An 18,977-nucleotide genomic window follows, 5' to 3' on the forward strand; every position below is an offset into this window, starting at 1 on the left:
CCTCAAGATTGCTTTTTAATTCTTTAAATTGGACCAAGTGCATTGAAAATTCTTTAAACATTAATGCAAATATGCCTAGAATTAAGTGCAACATGAAGACAAGAACCAGTCATCACATGTTATTTTTTCCAAGGCACAACTATTTTAATTTCAACATCACCTACAATTGTCATTTCCCACAAGAAGCTTTAAAAATATACAAATAGCCACCACTCACAATTTCACAATAAAATAGGAAGGACAATTGTTATGCGTTTCTTCTATTCCTGTATTTTCAAGTCTGACTTTATTTAACTAGCTTACCTTATATTCTCGACTCCAAATAGTTGCATTAACTTCCTTTTTGTAGGTTCCAGTTATTTTCTCCTCTGAAATAAATATTTTCTGCTCTGATCTTGGAGCTACATGAATTTGAAGTTGAGAGTTTCCTACTTTTGAACAGTAATGTTTCAGTCTTGAATGATAACTGGAGACCAGCTGGCAGGGAACTTCAAGTGAGTGGCTTCTTTGAAAGATGGGGCGCTTGCCCTGCTCATGCACCCTTTCCCTTTCATCCACCCCATCATCATTCACTCGGCATTCTGAATGCTTGAATGAAGGTAAACATACTGACGTGCTCCTTATTAATTTGATATCTTGATATCGTCGACGTCCAGCATTTAAAGAACTCTTTACAAATGATTCATGGTATATTTGTCCTTCCTTGGTCTCTGTTCCTAATACAAGTGTTTTTTGGCAATTCAAATGCAGAATGTGATTGAAAGGTTTGTGTAGTTTCTTCACTTTTCCCTGGCAGTCAGGATCTTCCTTGGTATCATCTGGTGCTTGATTCTGACCCGAATGGTGCCCATTACAGTACAGTGGTTTGATATCTCTAACTTCATTCAGAGAACAAGTTGGGTTAGACAATCGCAGCCCATTCACGGCTGTTGCAACAAAACAAGTACTTGTTTCTTTGGATTTCGACACAATCTGATCGTCACCTTGAATTGGTTCTCGAGAGCAAGGAAGGAATCTACTTAACGAGGGATTGCTACTTCGATCTGTAAAAGGATCTGGGCTGGTCGGTGTAGCTGGTGGAGTGTTACAAGGACTCTGGGGAAATATCACAAGTGATGAACAGCGCCTTAACTGCACCTTTGATTTCCTCATCTTTGCTGATGTTCTGGTGGACTCTAAGAATTCTTGGTCAAAAGGTATTTTGCTACTGTATAAAGCACGCTCACAGCTGCTGCTGTTACCAGGTTCACGGTGCTTACTGGGCTGTTCGGACTGTAATGAAATTTGCAATGTGGAGCTCTTTTTGCGGAGATGCTCGTTATTACTAACCTGTGGTATGAACAACGAAGAACTGCGTTGCAGGATGCGTTCAGTCTGTGACACTGTTGACACCACTGCAGGCTCGGGCGTTGTCAATTGATTAACATTCTTTCTTGAATTTATTGGGACAGTCTCAACTGTCATGCAAATATTACTCTCCAAGCCCTCTCCTGAAGTTTCTGACAGCGGGTCAGTGTTGCTCCTCCTGGTTGCAAAATGCAATCGTAAACGGCGAGCCATTTAAAAAAAAATAAAACAAACGTGGTCCTAGTTTGGAATGGATCTGAGCTGGTTAAAACTTCACATGTTGCAGGGAAAACCGAAGGCAAACATAGCAAGCACTACAGCTTGGGATACAGTCACCATCAGTAGCTGTAGAGAGGCAGAAATAGCTGAAGTGACAAGCAGCATTCCAATCATTATTGAACCGTAGCTGGTCAGCCCAGGAAGTCAGAAATATAGAGCAACAAAATCCACGGACACAGAAACACCTCCACGTCTGAAATCCATGAATGTCTGCAAAGTGTGAGAAACGAAGGCAGTCCTTTCCACAGCACTGAACATTCAGCAACCTTTACAAGGAGCTCAGCTGCTGCACAGTTTGAATTCCAGCCAACCTTGCTTCAATTAAGCCTCCTTTACTTGTATGAATGACTGAATCTGACCCAAAATCAACAGTCCTTGTATGGCAGTTTCACATATTATATCTCATCCCCACCAAGCAAGGCAATAATGTGGCACCACTGTGGACACGGCAGCTTTTCCCATTTCCCTTGCACTGAACCAACATCATATTTTTACCCCATAGTATTGCATTACAGGAAATTTCAAAGAGCGACATCCAGCACACTTCAGTATTGAAGGGGTTTCTGAACATAGACCACAATATTATAGTCCAGGGATAATAGAAGCTACTGCTGACAAACTGCAAGAGACTCCAGAGCTATGCATTCGTCATTGAACACGATTTGCTTTTGTCAATTCTGCAATGCAAGAATTGTCTTGTGCTAGATAATAATATCAAACTCACATTTTCAGTTCTGTTTGAGCTTGGACACATTGAAATCCAACCATCAAATATAGACCTGATTATGAGTAAATCTTGTCAGAAAGAAAACAAAAACAAAACTATTATTAGACTCCCTCTGGACTCGAGTGCTGCTGGATAGTGGACTGTGAGTACTTTTCAAGCCTGTTCAGTGAAGCTAACTATGAAAAACCCTTCTCTTCACACACAGAAATGCCACATCCTGACATTTGAAACGCATGGCTGTGCCAAAAGAACAACATTCTTTTCTCCCTGCAGCTTTTCGATCGGCTGCAGAGATTCAAAAGCACTGAATAGTAATTTTTTTTATGGGGAAGCATTTTTCAAATTATTGGACACTACCCTACGTTATAATCATGAAAAATAAGAGCAATCTTAACCTCAGAAATTATTCTTTTGGCGTATGTTCTTTATATTAACACTTTTAGGCTACAAGACCACAAACGGTTTGCAACAGAATGATACCCGACAATTCTATGGTCAAAGTCTATCATGAAAAAATACACCAGAAGGCAGTTACCTTGGGCTACCTTAGTGCGTGCAATCAGAATAAAAATTTAGTCACTTCCCACATTTTTTGACATAAAACCTTATTAATACAAAATATAACTTGTGACAGAAATAATAGTTCATTCAATGATACTACTGAAATAAAATACGTAACTTTTTTCAACAAACCCACAGCAAGTGTTTGGTAACTGTACAATGGCCATCTGAATGCCCTTTGGGGATACAAGTGGCTCCACAACTGCACCATTTACTTGGCTTTTTAAACAGATGCCTTTTTATGAAAACATTCTACTGCTGCACAGAAGTAGAATAGTCTGGTCTGCAAATAAAAAAAATAGCCCTTTGACCTTTGGATTTGTCCTCAGAAGGCAACCAAAACAGCCAACCTGACTAAATAGAGGTAGGTTCTTTGAAGGAAATAAATACTCGCTTAAATAATGTTTTTAATAGAATATTCTGGCTGCAAAAAATGATGTTTGGAAAGAGCAGTAACCTCTTGTAGAAAATAGTCTACTAATCCAGAATCATCCAAGATTTATTTTCCTGGAACTCCAGCCAGCCAAGCAAACTCAAATTTCTACTGCAAACGAGCTCAATTTTCTGATCATTGGACTGACGTAGAATAATTACAGCATTCTCTTTATCGCTTTTCTGCAATGTACCCATAACAATGCATCTTTTAAATGCTAACCCAATTATGTATTAATATCTGTATTCTTTTCTCAATTCCCTATAACCCTAAACTAACTTAAAATCAAAAATGTATCAAATGGAACAGCAGTCCCACTGTTAATGCCCCCATTTTGAAAGTTGACAGCAGAACTACTGTGTTTTGAGAGCAGAAATTCTAGAAATATGCAAATTTCAAATGCTGAAGAATTCCATTAATCCAGATGAGTGTAAAACCCACTTTATAAAACAGAAGTGATGACAGTGCATTTGGAAATTCAGTGTGGTACCTGCAGTATAATGGATGACAATGCCCCACTTGTGGAGTGCTTTCAAACTGGAGAAAGAGAAAAAGGAATCCAAGAGGTCACATGACGATGAGGGAATAGTAGGACGTCGTCCCCTAGCGCTCCTGGACCAGGACAGTCAAAAACAGCTTTAAAAAAATGCTAAAAATAGATAAATAAAGATCCCTACCTGAAAATAATGGGAAAGAAAAACGCCAGTCAGACAAAGACAACCAGCAAGGTAGGAGGAATGGTTGGCACCCGAACCACTCGCTTCATGGAGTCTAGGATGGCGACGCTGAGTCCAGGAGACATGGGAGACCTTGGTCCTGCATCAGTAGATGGCTCTAATGGGGATTCCAGCAAGGTGCGAAGCGATGAGGAAGTTGGAGACGGCATCCGGAGGAAAGAGCAGGGAAGACCCAAGATCCATGAGGGAAGCAAGATGGCATCGGCAAGATGGGGAGGGGGCACGGAGCCCTCACTACAAGATATTTTACAGACCATGGGAAGAATGGAGGAGAGACTAGCCAGAAATTTAAGGGAGAAAACAGGGGAATTGTTAAACAAAATGGACAGATGGAAAAATGCCCCAATTGGACTGACAGGAATGGTGTCTGAAGTGGAAGAAAGAACTGGAGATAATAAGGACAGAATAAATAAATTGGAGAGGGAAGTTACCATGTGGGAGGCAGAAAGGGGATGTCTCTAGCAAAGAATTAACACTCAGGAGAACCAAAGCCAGAGGAATACCATAAAAATTGTGGGGTTGCCAGAAAGTAAAGAAGGGGATCTCGTAGCAATTTTCCAACACTGGTTACCAGAGAAGGGAAATCTGAGGGAATCAGTGGAAGTAGAGAAGGCCCATTGGTCCCCTTTCCTATGCCCAGACCCTGGTCAATGACCAGGACTGTGAGAAAATTTTAAGGGTGGCGGCTGTCAGGGCAAAGGCAAGGGGGAGGCCAATGGAGCTGGAGTCGAATAAGATGATATTCAACCCAGATATAAGTGTGGCCCTCTGAAAACAAAGAAAAGAATTTGAGCCAATAAAAGGAATGGCCAAGCAGAAAGGATACCAAGGTGTCCTTATATACCCGGCAACTCTAAAAATTGTAATGGCAGCAGGCGAGAGAAAGTTCCTGTTGGAGGTCAAAGAGGCCCAGCAGTTTGTAAAACAGTTGTCAGTTTAAAAGAAATAGTATATATGTGTGCAGTGCCAATGTTTTGTTGTATATAAGAATTCTTTGCAAGTAATAGCTATATACAAGAATAACAATAGTAGGTTTAACTGCTTAATGGGAGAATTTGTAAAAAACGAAATAGTCCGGGGGGGCTTGGGGAGTGAGGGCAGAGAGGTGTGGGAGGTAGATGGGTGCAAAATGCACAGTCTATGGTGAGGAAGGGGCAGTGGGTGAAGTCACTGGGGTGTGGGGAGATTAAAGGAAATGAGATATAAATGGGCAATATATGTTAATTTCATAGTTTGTTGCCGTATGTTACGTTGTTCTTTTTATCTTTTTTGTCCTTTTTGTTTCTTTTATTATTTTTCTTTTTCTGGGATTTGTTGCGGATGGTGGGCTGGAATGCCTGGCTGAAGGAAAAGGATTGGGTAGATGTTGGACATGGGGTGGTTGGGGTACAGGGGAAAACATAGACTTGGGAGGAATCTCTGGGGCAATGACCAATAATATCAAATGTATAAGTCTTAACATAAATGATTTGAATGGCAGAGTGAAGAGGAAAAGAGTCTTGGGCCACATAAAGAAAATGGGGGCGGACCTGGCCTTCACGAAACACATTTAACAGAGCAGGAACATCAAAAGTTATAAAAGAGATAGGTAGGCCAGGTAATAGCCTCCCCATTTGGTTCTAAGGCAAGGGGGGTGTGGCAATCTTGATGAAAAAAGTGTTCCGGTAAGAGAGGAAAGCGTAGTCACAGACAAAGCAGGGAGATTTGTAATGGTGCAATGTCAGATATATTCAGAGTCCTGGACCCTAATGTATGTATATGCTCTCAATCTTGATGATGAAAAATTCATACATTACCTTCCCGAAATTGGCAGAGGGAAGAGAAAATATTTTGGTTGGGTGGGGTGGGGCGAGGGGGAACTTAAAATTTTTGTCTGTATCCTGTCCTGGACAAGTCGATGAAAAAAATAGCAAATACAAAGGCAGCAAGGGCTACCACTGACTTTATGAAGGAGCTGAATTTAATACAATGTATGGAGATGAAAACACCCAAGGGAGTGGGATTATTCCTTCTACTCGAGGCAACATGATTCCTACTCTAGGATAACTTAGAGAAATTAATCAGACCTTCAAGCAAATGTTTGAAAATCTGTATGTCAGAATTGGCAGGGGGGCCAGTTCCTGTCAAAACTGGAACTACCAAATTTAAACCTAGGAGAACAGGAAGGGTTAGATCTCCCCTTCACAGAAGAAGAAATAGAAAAAGCACTGAGTGCATTACAGACTAACAAATCTCTAAGGGAGGATGGGTTCCTGTCTGAGTTCTACAAGGAATTTAAATATTTATTGATACCTCTTTTTATAGAAGTGGTAGATCAGGCAACTGAGACTCACACATTCCCAGAATCCTTTTCGATAGCAATTATTATGGTAATTCCCAAAAAAGACTGGGATCCATTGAAACCATCCTCTTACAGACCAATCTCATTATTAAATATGGATCATAAGATATTTGCCAAGCCCTGGTGAATATATTGGCAAAATAAAGATCAAGCGGACTTTATGCAAAAAAAAAGGCAGGCAGCGGACAACAATAGGCAGGCTGCTGAGTATAATGCATCTGACACAGTCAAGGGATGAAAGAAGCGTAGCCCTGGATGTAGAGAAGGCATTGAACAGATTGGAATGGGACTTCGTATTCAAGGTACTGGCAAAACTGGGGCTAGGGCCAACTTTTATAAATTGGATAAGTGTATTGAACCATGCACTCAAGGTTAAAATCGTGACCAATGAGAAAATTTCTTTAGCCTTTCCACTGTCAAGAGCCAGTCGACAAGGGTGTCCATTATCTCCAGCCCTATTTGTATTAGCTATGGAGCCTTTGGCCGAGGCCATTCACCAGAATCCAGACATCAAGGGATTTAGGGGAGGCCGGGAGGAACACAAAATCAAGTGCTAATATATCTGACAGACCCAGTAAACTCAATGGCCAGGCTGCTCTCAACTTTGAAGACTATGAAGAAGTCTCTGGGTATATGATCAATTGGGATGAGCGAAATGTGTCACTTACTAAGAGGGATTATAGTCATTTGAAGTGGCCACAAAAACACCCCCGATTCCGAATACATTAGTCACATTGATGATAGACAAGAAGATCATGGACACCTGGTGCTGAAAGGGGGTAAGGTGTATTGAGGACTGTTATAGCAGGGTCAATTAATGTCATTTGAGCAATTCAGAAATAAATATGATTTGTCAAATAAAATGTTCCTCTGCTGCCTTCAGATAAGATTTTTTTGAGGGACAAATTAGGTCCATCCATGACCTTACCAATGCACAGTGACATAGAGACCCTGATTTAAAAGGGAAACACAGGGAAGTTCATCTCAGCGATGTATTTCTTACACCAAGTGGAAGGCCCTAAACCAGGCCTTTACAAATCAAGGCAAATGTGGGAGTCAGACTAAGGAATAATGATTGATGAGTGATGCTGGTCAGATCTGTGTCGGAACAGCATGACTATGATTATTAACGCGCGGTATAGGCTGGTGCAGTATAACCTTCTCCACCAGCTATATTTGACACCGCAAAAATTGATTAAGGCTAACTTCAGACCAATGCTTCAGATGTGGCATTGCGACAGGAACCTTTGTGCACTGGACATATACCAAGGTGAGACCCCTCTAGGTGGAACTAGGCCAAGTCCTAGAAAAAAATCATGTAAAGAATTCCCATAGGACCCAGAGCTGTTCCTATTGGGAAAAATGATGGACATAAGGCTTAAGATGAAGCTGTCCAAATTCCAAATCCAATTTGTAATGATCGCATTGGCAGTGACCAGGAAGTACATAGCGGTTACCTGGAAATCCTACTCCTGCCTGAGCATTCCGCACTGGAACATGGAAATGCAAAGTTGTGTTCCCCTAGAGAAAATTACCTACAATTTAAGGAAAAAATATAACATTTTTCTAAAATTTTGGCAGCCATATTTAAATTTTATAGGAATACAGTTATAGTGTGGATCTGCATGCTTTGCCACCCTGTCTTCACTGTCTACCCTTCTAGTGAAGGAGTTGCAGGGTTGGTGGGGGGGGGGGGGTTGGAGGGGGAGGGTCCATTCCAGCCCAATCAAGTCAAGAAAAATGTAACAACCTGGGCACCGGCTGTCAGGCCATGACAATTCCACGATATGTTCCCAACTTTTGTTGTAGGTGTCTTTAATGTTTTATGTAATTGTGGTCTGTTGAATGTGGGGAGGGAGGAGGAAAAATAGCTCAGACTCAACGGCGAATCTTGTGTATAATGTATAACTGTAATTTGTGACTGATTACTGGAAGTTGCTCGAGTTTGAGTTTGAAAATTTATAAATAAAATATTTTTTAAAAAGGAATCTAAAATCGAACCAATAAATAAATGAAAGAAAAGTGGAGGGTAAGTCACCAGGCCAAATTCTAAAACCAGTAGTTACAACCAGTTACCAGCAAAAGTGAAGGTCTTCAGCGCACTGAGTGCTAGAGAAGGGAGCCAGCACAAGAACACATACCAAAACTGAAACTACACAATGGATTAGCATTGGCCTTTATCACCGAACAATAGTGTTCAATTAAAGAAATGGAAAATGCTGGAAACACTTAGCAGACCAGAAGGCATTTTTGGAAAGAGAAACAGAGTGAATGTTTCATTAAAATTGACCTGCTGAGTGTTTCCAGCATTTTCTGATATTAATCAGACAGCCGGCATCTTCAGTTTTTTTAAAGTCAGTAACATTCCATTAGATATTGGGAAGCATCTTCAGCAAAACTTCCTTGGCCGTGAGAAGAAGGACTGGCAATATTCTACTTGATTTTAACACAACCTTCCATTGTGGCTTACAATGGGAGTAAGCAGACATCAACAAGGAATCAAAACTGTAGCAGACTCAGATTTGCCTCAGTCCTGATATGGTAGAATGTGAGACCCTTTATCCTTACTTTTCCTTAAGATTCCAGACAAAATTAAAAAAAAAAGATTTTCTCTACACTCAAACTGCATTGAAAATAAGAACAGGAATGACCTATGTTACACGTGGCAACATTTATTTTACTCTGGAGTAATTATTCCTGTCGATATGGATTAAAGAACTCACCAAGCGATTTTCATCAAACACTTCAAAGAGAATTCGATGCTGCCTTGGCTGAACCTAGTAAGTGTAGAAATATAAAAATACAATTAAAAAGAACACAGGATTCTCACTGCAGAGTCTACCTAAATGACAATTAACTTCATTAAAATATACATTCTAAAAGTCCTCCTTTTATGTTGCCAAACTATAAATCCTTTAAAAACAATTATCATAAGGTTTACCCATTACTTTGAAAGCAGGCCAAAAAAAAAGTTGAAGGAATGTTTGGCCTCTCAATTACCACCCACCCAATCCTCCAACAAACACATCCTGCACCATACATTCCCAGATTGCCCTGGTCAGTATATCAGAACCGATAGAAGTGGGTCATTCTCAACCCTGAGGGACTGCTAAGGAAGCAAAAATCAACAACAATGGCCTAACTTCTCAATTTTGTCTCATTGTTACAATACCTTGAAAATATTAATAGCAATATTTTACCTATTCCTTGGAATGTAGGGTCAATAACTGATTGCAAGACATTTTCACAACTCCTCAATCTGAAGCAAAGCAACAAATCACTAATCAGAAAAAAATGACCTCAAATACATTGTGAAATTTGATTATATTTAGAAAGAGTATAAATGACAAATCTACAAAATAATTTAAAAAATCAAACACTGAAGAGATGAAATAGGAAAGGAACTGCCATCGTGATCAACTATTGGTTGTCCAACAAATTAGAATTGTGGAATGTTACAACACTGAAACAGACTCCTTGGCCCTTCGAGTCTATGCCGAACTATTTTTCTGCCTAGTCAAAGTGACCTGGAACTGGACCATATCCCTCCATACCCCTCCCATCCACGAACCTGTCCAATTTTTTTTTTAAACATCAAAAATGAGCCTGCATTTTTGTAAAATGCCACATCAGGTGGCATCTTACTCCACACTCCCACTACCCTCCATGTGAAGAAATTCCCCCTTATGCACCCTTACACTTTCCCCCCTTCATCCTTAACCCATATTCTCTGGTTTGTATCTCATCTACCTTCAGTGGAAAAAACCTAGTTATATTTACTCTGTCTATACTCATCATAATTTTGGATGCCTCTATCAAATCTCCCCTCAAACCTATATGACCTTTTCCTGTAACTCAGGTCTTCCCAGCAACATCCGAGTAAGTCTTCTCTTTCAATCTTATTGATACTTTTCCTGTAGTTCGGTGACCAAAACTAAATACTCTAAATTTGGCCTCACCTGTGTCTTAGACAACTTTACCATAACTCCTATACTCAATACTTTGATTTATGAAGTCCAAAATACTTAAAAACTCTCTTGACATCAATTTCAGGGAATTATGTATCTATATTCCCAAATCCCTCTGTTCTACCTCACTCTTCAGTGCCCTAACGTTTGCCATGTATGCCCTATGTAACGGATTTGTGTTAATCTTTAGTGATAAAATATATATTTCTTAGGAAATTATAGAGTTAAATATATTTCTTGGTATGTTATTTTGTGGAATTGGTTTCAGGGGCACAAAGACAACACATTTGCATTTTAAAAACAGAGAGGGAGCTTCTTTCAAGATGGTAGCTGACATAATCTCAGAGTCAGAAGTCTGCTGTGACTACAGTTGAAGCAGAGATGAAATATTTTATGATGGTTCTTAAGATACTGAGAACAATGGAATGTTTATTTAAGAAGCATTTGCATGGTCAATCCTAGACTACTCGGAAGCAGGAGAGAAACATCAAAGGCAATTACTTTGATTTTGGGAAGACAAAGATTAAATTATGCTTTTTAACATGAAAATGTAAAAAGGACTTCAAAGGCTTTTATGATGTCATGCCATGTGACATGAAAGATCTGTATGGAATATATTTTCAAAATCAGACATTTTTGGATCAGATGAAGAAGGCCATTCTGTATCAACAGAATTACAAAAGCAGCCACTAATTCCTTTAAAAGGAAGGCTGCCTGTGTTCTCCATAATAAAAGGAGGAACACCAAAAGTGGTATTTTAAAAGAAATAGCCCCACTCCAACTGCCTCTAAGAAGAGGGCAGCCTTGTTAAATGGAAAATCACACGATTAAAAAAGAGAAAAGAGTGGAAAACTATGACTCCAAAACTCTTAGGCAAGATAAGAGGGAGTTTGTGAAATCACTCAGAGAAAGAATTATCTCTCAAAGACAACTCATCAAAAGACTCGTGAGTTTTTAAAAGGTCTGAAGACAATGTTTTATAATGCTTCATAGTTACTTCTGAACTGTAATTTAAAAATCTTTATTTAACATAAGACATTTGATGCTGAAATTTTCGGAATTATGCCTAAACTGTAATAATTTGAGATACAATCTCTCTCTCACACACATTTGGGCATAGTGGGGTATAAGACAGAGTTAAGTTTACAAATACTTAACAGTTTATAAATTTACCATTGGTGAATTTTCCATTGCTGTTCTTTTGTTAATACTAATAAGATTTTATTAGTTCGTAACATCTGCCATGGTTTATCCTTCCAAAATGCAATATCTCACTCTAATCTGCATTAAATTTCATCTGCCACTTTTCAGCCCATTTTTCCAGCCGGTCCAGATCCCTCTGCAAGCTTTGAAAGCCTTCCTTGCTGTCCACTACATTTTAATCTTTATGTCAACTGCAAACTTGCTGATCCAATTTATAACGTTATCATCCAGATCATTGATATAAATGACAAACCATAATGGACTCAGCACTGATCTCTGAGGCACATCTCCAGTTGAAGGATTCCAGTCTGTAAGACAATTATCCACTACTACTCTCTGGCTTCTTCCGTAATGCCAATGTCAAAACCAATTTATTACTTCATCAACATTGAGTGACTGACCTCCCATGTGAAACCTTGTCAAAAGCCTTAATAAACTCCTTTCCTTCAACTTATTTCCTTCAACACTTTTCCTGGTAACTTCATTGCAAACTCTATGATTGGTTAACATGGTCTACCATAGACTATTGCTAATCAGTTCCCTGTCTATCCAAATACTTTTATATTCAATCTCTTAGAAAACCTTCCAATAACTTTACTACTGACATCAAGCTCACCAGCCTATTAATTCTCACTGAAATTTTCATGAGGTCTGACATCTGCAAACAGCCCCTTCATCCCAGACCATTGTCTACCCAACTTGGTCCCATTTCATTGTATTCAGCCCATGTCCTTCGGAACCTTTCCTATCTATGTCCAAAGTGCACTTAAATACTGCATTTGTACCCACTTCCTCTAGTAGCTCATTCCATATATCACTACCTTTGATACACCTCAAGACCCTTTATACCTTTTCCTCTTGTCCACTAGTTTTGGGCTCCCCTACCCTGGGAAAGAGACCGTCTTATCTATGCCCCTCATGATTTCAGCATCCTCAGCTCCAGGGAGAAAAGTCCCAGCCTACCCAACCTCTCCTTTTAACTCAAGCCCATCAGTCCCAGTTGCATCATCATGGATCTGTTCTGCTCCCATGATGGTATCTTTCCTGTGGCAAGGTTGGCCAGAACTGTACACAATATGCCAAGTGTGCTTTAACACTTGTACTTTTGTAACATTATGTCCCAGCTGATGAAAGCATGACAAATCCCTTATTTGCCTTTCATTTAATAGTCATAACTTTAACCAGAAGTGTAATCTTCAAGCAGGTTGGTGCGAGAACACAGCCTTGCTTCACGCCATTGTTAATGGAGAAGGGTTCCAAGCCATGAAAGACCTCAACAATGAAGACGCTGTTTACATCCGGTACCGCACGGATGGCAGTCTCTTCAATCTGAGGCGCCTGCAAGCTCACACCAAGACACAAGAGAAACTAGTCCGTGAACTACTCTTTGCAGACGATGCCGCTTTAGTTGCCCATTCAGAGCCAGCTCTTCAGCGCTTGACGTCCTGTTTTGCGGAAACTGCCAAAATGTTTGGCCTGGAAGTCAGCCTGAAGAAAACTGAGGTCCTCCATCAGCCAGCTCCCCACCATGACTACCAGCACCCCCACATCTCCGTCGGGCACACAAAACTCAAAACGGTCAACCAGTTTACCTATATCAGCTGCACCATTTCATCAGATGCAAGGATCGACAACGAGATAGACAACAGACTCGCCAAGGCAAATAGCGCCTTTGGAAGACTACACAAAAGAGTCTGGAAAAACAACCAACTGAAAAACCTCACAAAGATAAGCGTATACAGAGCCGTTGTCATACCCACACTCCTGTTCGGCTTCGAATCATGGGTCCTCTACCGGCATCACCTACGGCTCCTAGAACGCTTCTACCAGCGTTGTCTCCGCTCCATCCTCAACACTCATTGGAGCGCTTTCATCCCTAACGTCGAAGTACTCGAGATGGCAGAGGTCAACAGCATCGAGTCCACGCTGCTGAAGATCCAGCTGCGCTGGGTGGGTCACGTCTCCAGAATGGAGGACCATCGCCTTCCCAAGATCGTGTTATATAGTGAGCTCTCCACTGGCCACCGTGACAGAGGTGCACCAAAGAAAAGGTACAAGGACTGCCTAAAGAAATCTCTTGGTGCCTGCCACATTGACCACCGCCAGTGGGCTGATATCGCCTCAAACCGTGCATCTTGGCGCCTCACAGTTTGGCGGGCAGCAACCTCCTTTGAAGAAGACCGCAGAGCCCACCTCACTGACAAAAGGCAAAGGAGGAAAAACCCAACACCCAACCCCAACCAACCAATTTTCCCCTGCAGCCGCTGCAACCGTGTCTGCCTGTCCCGCATCGGACTTGTCAGCCACAAACGAGCCTGCAGCTGACGTGGACATTTACCCCCTCCATAAATCTTCGTCCGCGAAGCCAAGCCAAAGAAAGAAGAATCTTCAAGCTTACATATTCCCTTCCCCCCCAAAAAAATAGAAACTGGAACCTGAACCCTGCTCATCGCTTTCAAGTTGTATGTTATTATGCATGTACTCTGATAATAAATCTGAATCTGAAGTTTATTATCATCCAATGGTACATATACAGCCTGATGAAACATAATAATCACATATATACATAAAGATACAATGTAAAATAAATATCTGGGATGATTTACAGGATACTGTTTGCTAATCTCACAGCCTGAGGAAATAAACTATTCTCCAGCCTGGCTGTCCTGATGTTGATACTCCTGTACCTCCTTCTTGGTGGCAGAAGGTCAAAGATACTGTGTGGTAGGTGGAAAGGGCCTTCTATAACTCTATGAGCCCTACTTAAGCAATGCTCCTGGTAAATGTCTTCAATAGAGGAAAGAGAGAGCCAGTGATCTTCTCGGCCATATTGGTGATCCTTAGTATTGAATCCTGGATGTATCAACAACATCATTCCCTCAGTGCTGGTCAACAAGCTCAAAACCCTGGGCCACTGTACCACCCTCTGCAAACAAAGCCTTGACTTCCTCATTGGAAAACCACAGTCAGTATGAATTGAAAACAGTGTCTCCTCCTTATTGACGATCAACACAGATGTACCTCAAGGATGTGTGCTTAGCCCATGGCTCTACTCACTCTGAACCCATGGCTTAGGTTAGATGGCATAGAAAGAAGACGTGTAGTTCCATCTTCCCCCAGTTGGACTTATTAATACCTGAATTTAAAAGTTGTGAAAGTGGTTAAAAAGTTTTTATAGACTTCTGAACAGTGGAGATGCAAAATGACTACAAATGTGAAGAAATCAAAGACACAGTTATAAAAGAAATTACCTTTAAAAGTGTTGAAGAATTGAGGCCTACCTATCAAGCTGAAGCCACGGAGTTGTCTATAGGAGCTCACAAGCCTCAATGTATTCCAGGACGGATGAGTATAACCCCAGCGCCAATCTCGCAATTACAAAATGGCGCCGGTTCTGTTTTGGGTTTGGCCGGCTCTGACGGGCGCGCGGGTGGGTCAGCCAAGCGGGGACAGTCTTACAGACTATACTGTTTGGTGGTCTACGGGCGTGTAGTGCATGTCAGAAGACACGGCTGCGCGGTTGGCGATGCTCCCGGGCATGCGCGGTGCATCACATGTTTGGGAGCTTCTGGACAACGTGTGGGCTGTGGGGGAACCCGGATGGGAGCAGGCTGACAAGGTCGGCATGCTGTTGACGGGGGTGCAGACCCGCAGCTGCATTGGACGAGTGACAAGCGCAGCGGAAGAAGAGGAAAGCCCTGCTGTGTTGGAATTAAGGCAGGAGGAGCCTATGGAGGCTGGGATTAAGGAAAGTAGGCCTCAAAAGGGAGTAATGGAACCTGGACTGGATTCTGTACTTTCGATTTTGGAAGGGATTGCACACCAGATGGAAAATATGTCAGTACAGATGTCTACACAGTTAAGTCAGGGATTTACAGAAATGAAAATTAAAATGAATAATATCTGTGAAGAAATGACTTCTGTGAAAAAGGATATAAATGTGGTTAAAAGTGATGTTAATGGCAGTGGATTCTGTACAGGATAATTTCAAAAAATTGAAGATGCCTCTTATGAATGTAAAGATCAAGTGGAAGGAAACAGAGAAAAAAATGAAAAAAGTGGAGGACTCTTGTGGATTGGGGGATTCAGAAGAAGGAACTGTTGAAGATTGATTCTTTATCAAATCAAGGTTGAAGAAATAATGTAAAAATAGTAGGTCTGCCAGAAGATATTGTAGGCTTGTATCCGGTAAAATTTTTTAAGAAGTGGATTCCAGATGTGTTGGGTAGTGAATTTTTTATAGATGGTCTGGAATTTGATTGAGCACATAGGGCGTTGAGGAAAAAACCCTTTCCGGGCCAACCACCACGTCCAGTTCTGATTCGTTGTTTGAGACTGTGTGGCAAAGCACAATTCAAATGCCATCTCTAAATTTACCAATGACACCACGACTGTCAGCAGAATCACAAAGAGTAATGAGAAAGTGTGTAAGAGGGAGATAGATCTGCTAGTTGTGTGCTGTAACAACAACAACCTTGCACTGAACATTAGCAAAGCTAAAGAGATGATTGTGGACTTTAAGAAGGACATCAGGAGAACATAAACCAGTCCTCATCGACATCTCTGAGGATTCTGGAACTTCCTTGTCGATGCGATCATGAAAAAAGATCTCCAGCAGCTATACTTTCTGAGGAGTTTAAGGAGATTCGGTCTGTCAGCAAAACTCTCAAAAATTTCTAAAGAAATGGAGAACATTCTGTCTGGTTGCACCACTGTCTGGAACGGAGGTGCCGATGCACAGGACAGGAAAAAAACTCCAGAGTTGTTAACTCAGCCAGAAACATCCTCCAGTGAGGACATCTACAATAGGTGGTGTCTGAAGAAAGTAGCCTCTATTCTCAAGGACCATCCCCCGCTTCCCACCCCACACCGCCCAGGCCTCTTCACACTGCTACCATCGGGAAAAAGGCACAAGAGCCTGAAGATGGACACTCAACAGCACAAGGACAGCTTCTTCCCCTCTGTCATCAGATTTCTGAATGGACAATGACCACAGAAACTAACTCACTTTATTCTATTTTCTTGAACGATTTATTTATTTTTGAAATGTGATTTACAGAAATATTTCCACTGTAATGCTGCAAAACAACAAATTTTGTGACATGTTCATGACAATAAATTCTGATTCTATACTCTAATTTAGCTCCTGGTCAGCTTATTGATAATGGGGGATTCAGTAAGTTTAATGTCATTAAAAGACCGGTATGATTACTAGAGTTTCTCTTTTAGGATATTGTCATTTCCACATGGTAAAGGTTTCAAAATCAAGTGATCATCTGGTGAGAGGAGTTTTAAAGAGGAGATGAGGGCAAGTTTTTTTTAAAAAGAAAACGATGTCTGGAACTCAATGCCAAAGGAGGTGGTGGAATCAATTACTATGTATGAGAAGAGTTTAGACTGACTTGAAAAGGATATGGTCCTAATGATGTTAAATGGGATGAGCAAACGATCAGCACAGACATGCTAGGCTGAAGGGGCCTTTTCTGTGCTACACAACCTCTAACCTCAACTAATTTACTCCTCAATATTCCATCCATCAGTTTGAAACATGTAGAATAGTCCTTCCAGTACATCAGCACATTTGCCCCTTTTTAAAAAAAAACTAATTATAACTTCCGAGACATTCTCCCTCTTTCAGTTTTGCAGTCTCATTAATCAGTACAGCCACTAGCCTTTCTCTCTTCCCTCCCATTGCTTTCTAAACCATAAATATTAAAAATCCATTCTTGCTCTTTTTTTTTAAAGCCAATTGCTCCCCTTGGAAAATTGGTCACAAAGTGATCAGAGAAAGACATTTCAAATTATTAAGGATATAAACAAGTTTGGGAAAGATAAATGGTTCCCATTTGTGGAGGCTCAAAAACTGAGGAAACACAGAGAATGGATGAGTCCATCAAAAGTTCTGAAAGTTATACAAGGTATCACAAGGCAATAAAGTTTCCATAAAGGGCTTTGGCTTGAAACATCAACCATTCCTTTTCTCCCACTGATGCTGCTTGATAGCCAAATTGCTCCAGTCTCCTGTCTGTCTCTACAGATAAGATGTAATTTGTCTTCACGTCGAATTAAATGCCATCTGCTACAAAGTGAGTTTCAAATCAGAAAAGCATAAGCTCACAGCAAGTGAATCCAAATTAGTCAACTCATGAAAACTTGCCCTTTTAGGCTGCTTGCCAAATCTGATGCATGCCTCAAGATTTTTGCCACCTGAGAAGCCTACAGAACGAGGACTGATAGCCACTGACAGCTTGAAGGACAAGATTAATACTGCAGACCACATGGTTTCCCCCATTCAATTTCAAGCCCAGAAGCTGAGCTCTCATTGACTTCAGCTGTAGTCGCAGAAAGGCATGGACCAGTGGCTTTCTTCGACAAAGTGCTCCAGATGGCATCTCAAACAGGAACAGAAAAGCACCGAAACTGCAGATGCTGAAATCTTGAGAAAACAATGAGCAGTTTGAGGGATTCAGTGACGATAAAGGGACCTGACTTGAAACTTGGATTTTGACCTATGGGTGCTGCCTGATCCTTGGAGTTCTAGCAGCTTTTTGTTGTTTGCTGGGTTTATTGTCAATGTTCACACATGAAGAATTGCCATTGCAAAAGTGCGCAATGCGCATGAAAAAAAACACACCGACGGGAGGGGTGACCAGCAGGGGAGTCGATCTCCACAGCCGGCAATGACAGCTGCAGAACACCTGCAGCAAGAGGAGAACATAGAAGACAACGAAAACAAGAAAGAAGAGAAGAAAAGGGCAACAAAGAAACAACAGATGGCCAACCCAGAGGAAGAAGAAGAGGAAGAGGAAGAGTACAGTGAAATAGAAGAAGAAGGGAAAGGCAAGATAAAGGATATACTTTCTCTTATTAAAGAATACATGGAGTCATTTAAAGCATGGCAAGCGCAAGAATTTAATGATTTAAGAAGAAGAATAAACAATACAGAAGAGAAAATGAATAAAATAGATATGACCTTATCAGAAATGGGAAAAAGAATGGACAAGGTGGAAGAACGAGAAGCAGCAGTAGAAGTGGAGGTAGAGGACTTAAAAAAGAAATTAGAGGAATCTAATAAAAAAGTTAAAGAGACACAAGAACTGTTAGCTCAGAAAATAGATATAATGGAAAATTATAACAGAAGAAATAACAAAGATAGTGGGCCTTAAGGAAGATGAAGAAGGCAAGAATATGAGAGAGTTTATAAAAGATTGGATCCCTAGGATCCTAGGATGTCCAGAACTACAGCAAGAAATGGAAATAGAAAGGGCACATAGAGCATTGGCCTTTAAACCACAATCACAACGAAAGCCAAGATCTGTTTTAGTAAAATTCCTAAGATATACTACAAGAGAAAAGGTACTGGAGAAAACAATGGAAAAAG

At 40.8% G+C, this 18,977-nt stretch overlaps 1 protein-coding gene across 5 annotated transcripts in view; it reads right to left on the bottom strand.

Moving 5' to 3' along the window:
* LOC138749500 (E3 ubiquitin-protein ligase NEDD4-like) overlaps positions 1-18,977 on the bottom strand; it is a 266,638-nt gene that overhangs the window by 164,626 nt on the left and 83,035 nt on the right. For 2 of the 5 annotated variants that reach the window (XM_069910911.1, XM_069910913.1), the window contains exon 5: positions 9,149-9,202. The exons of 1 other annotated variant lie outside the window; for it this stretch is intronic. In XM_069910911.1, coding sequence (XP_069767012.1) covers positions 9,149-9,202 — 54 coding nt within the window. Of the gene's footprint in view, positions 1-303; positions 1,576-9,148; positions 9,203-18,977 lie in introns of those variants that run through there. 2 more of the 5 variants (XM_069910909.1, XM_069910910.1) reach the window with 1 other exon arrangement.

Source organism: Narcine bancroftii, chromosome 14 (assembly GCF_036971445.1).
Source record: "Narcine bancroftii isolate sNarBan1 chromosome 14, sNarBan1.hap1, whole genome shotgun sequence".
Lineage (NCBI taxonomy): Eukaryota > Metazoa > Chordata > Chondrichthyes > Torpediniformes > Narcinidae > Narcine > Narcine bancroftii.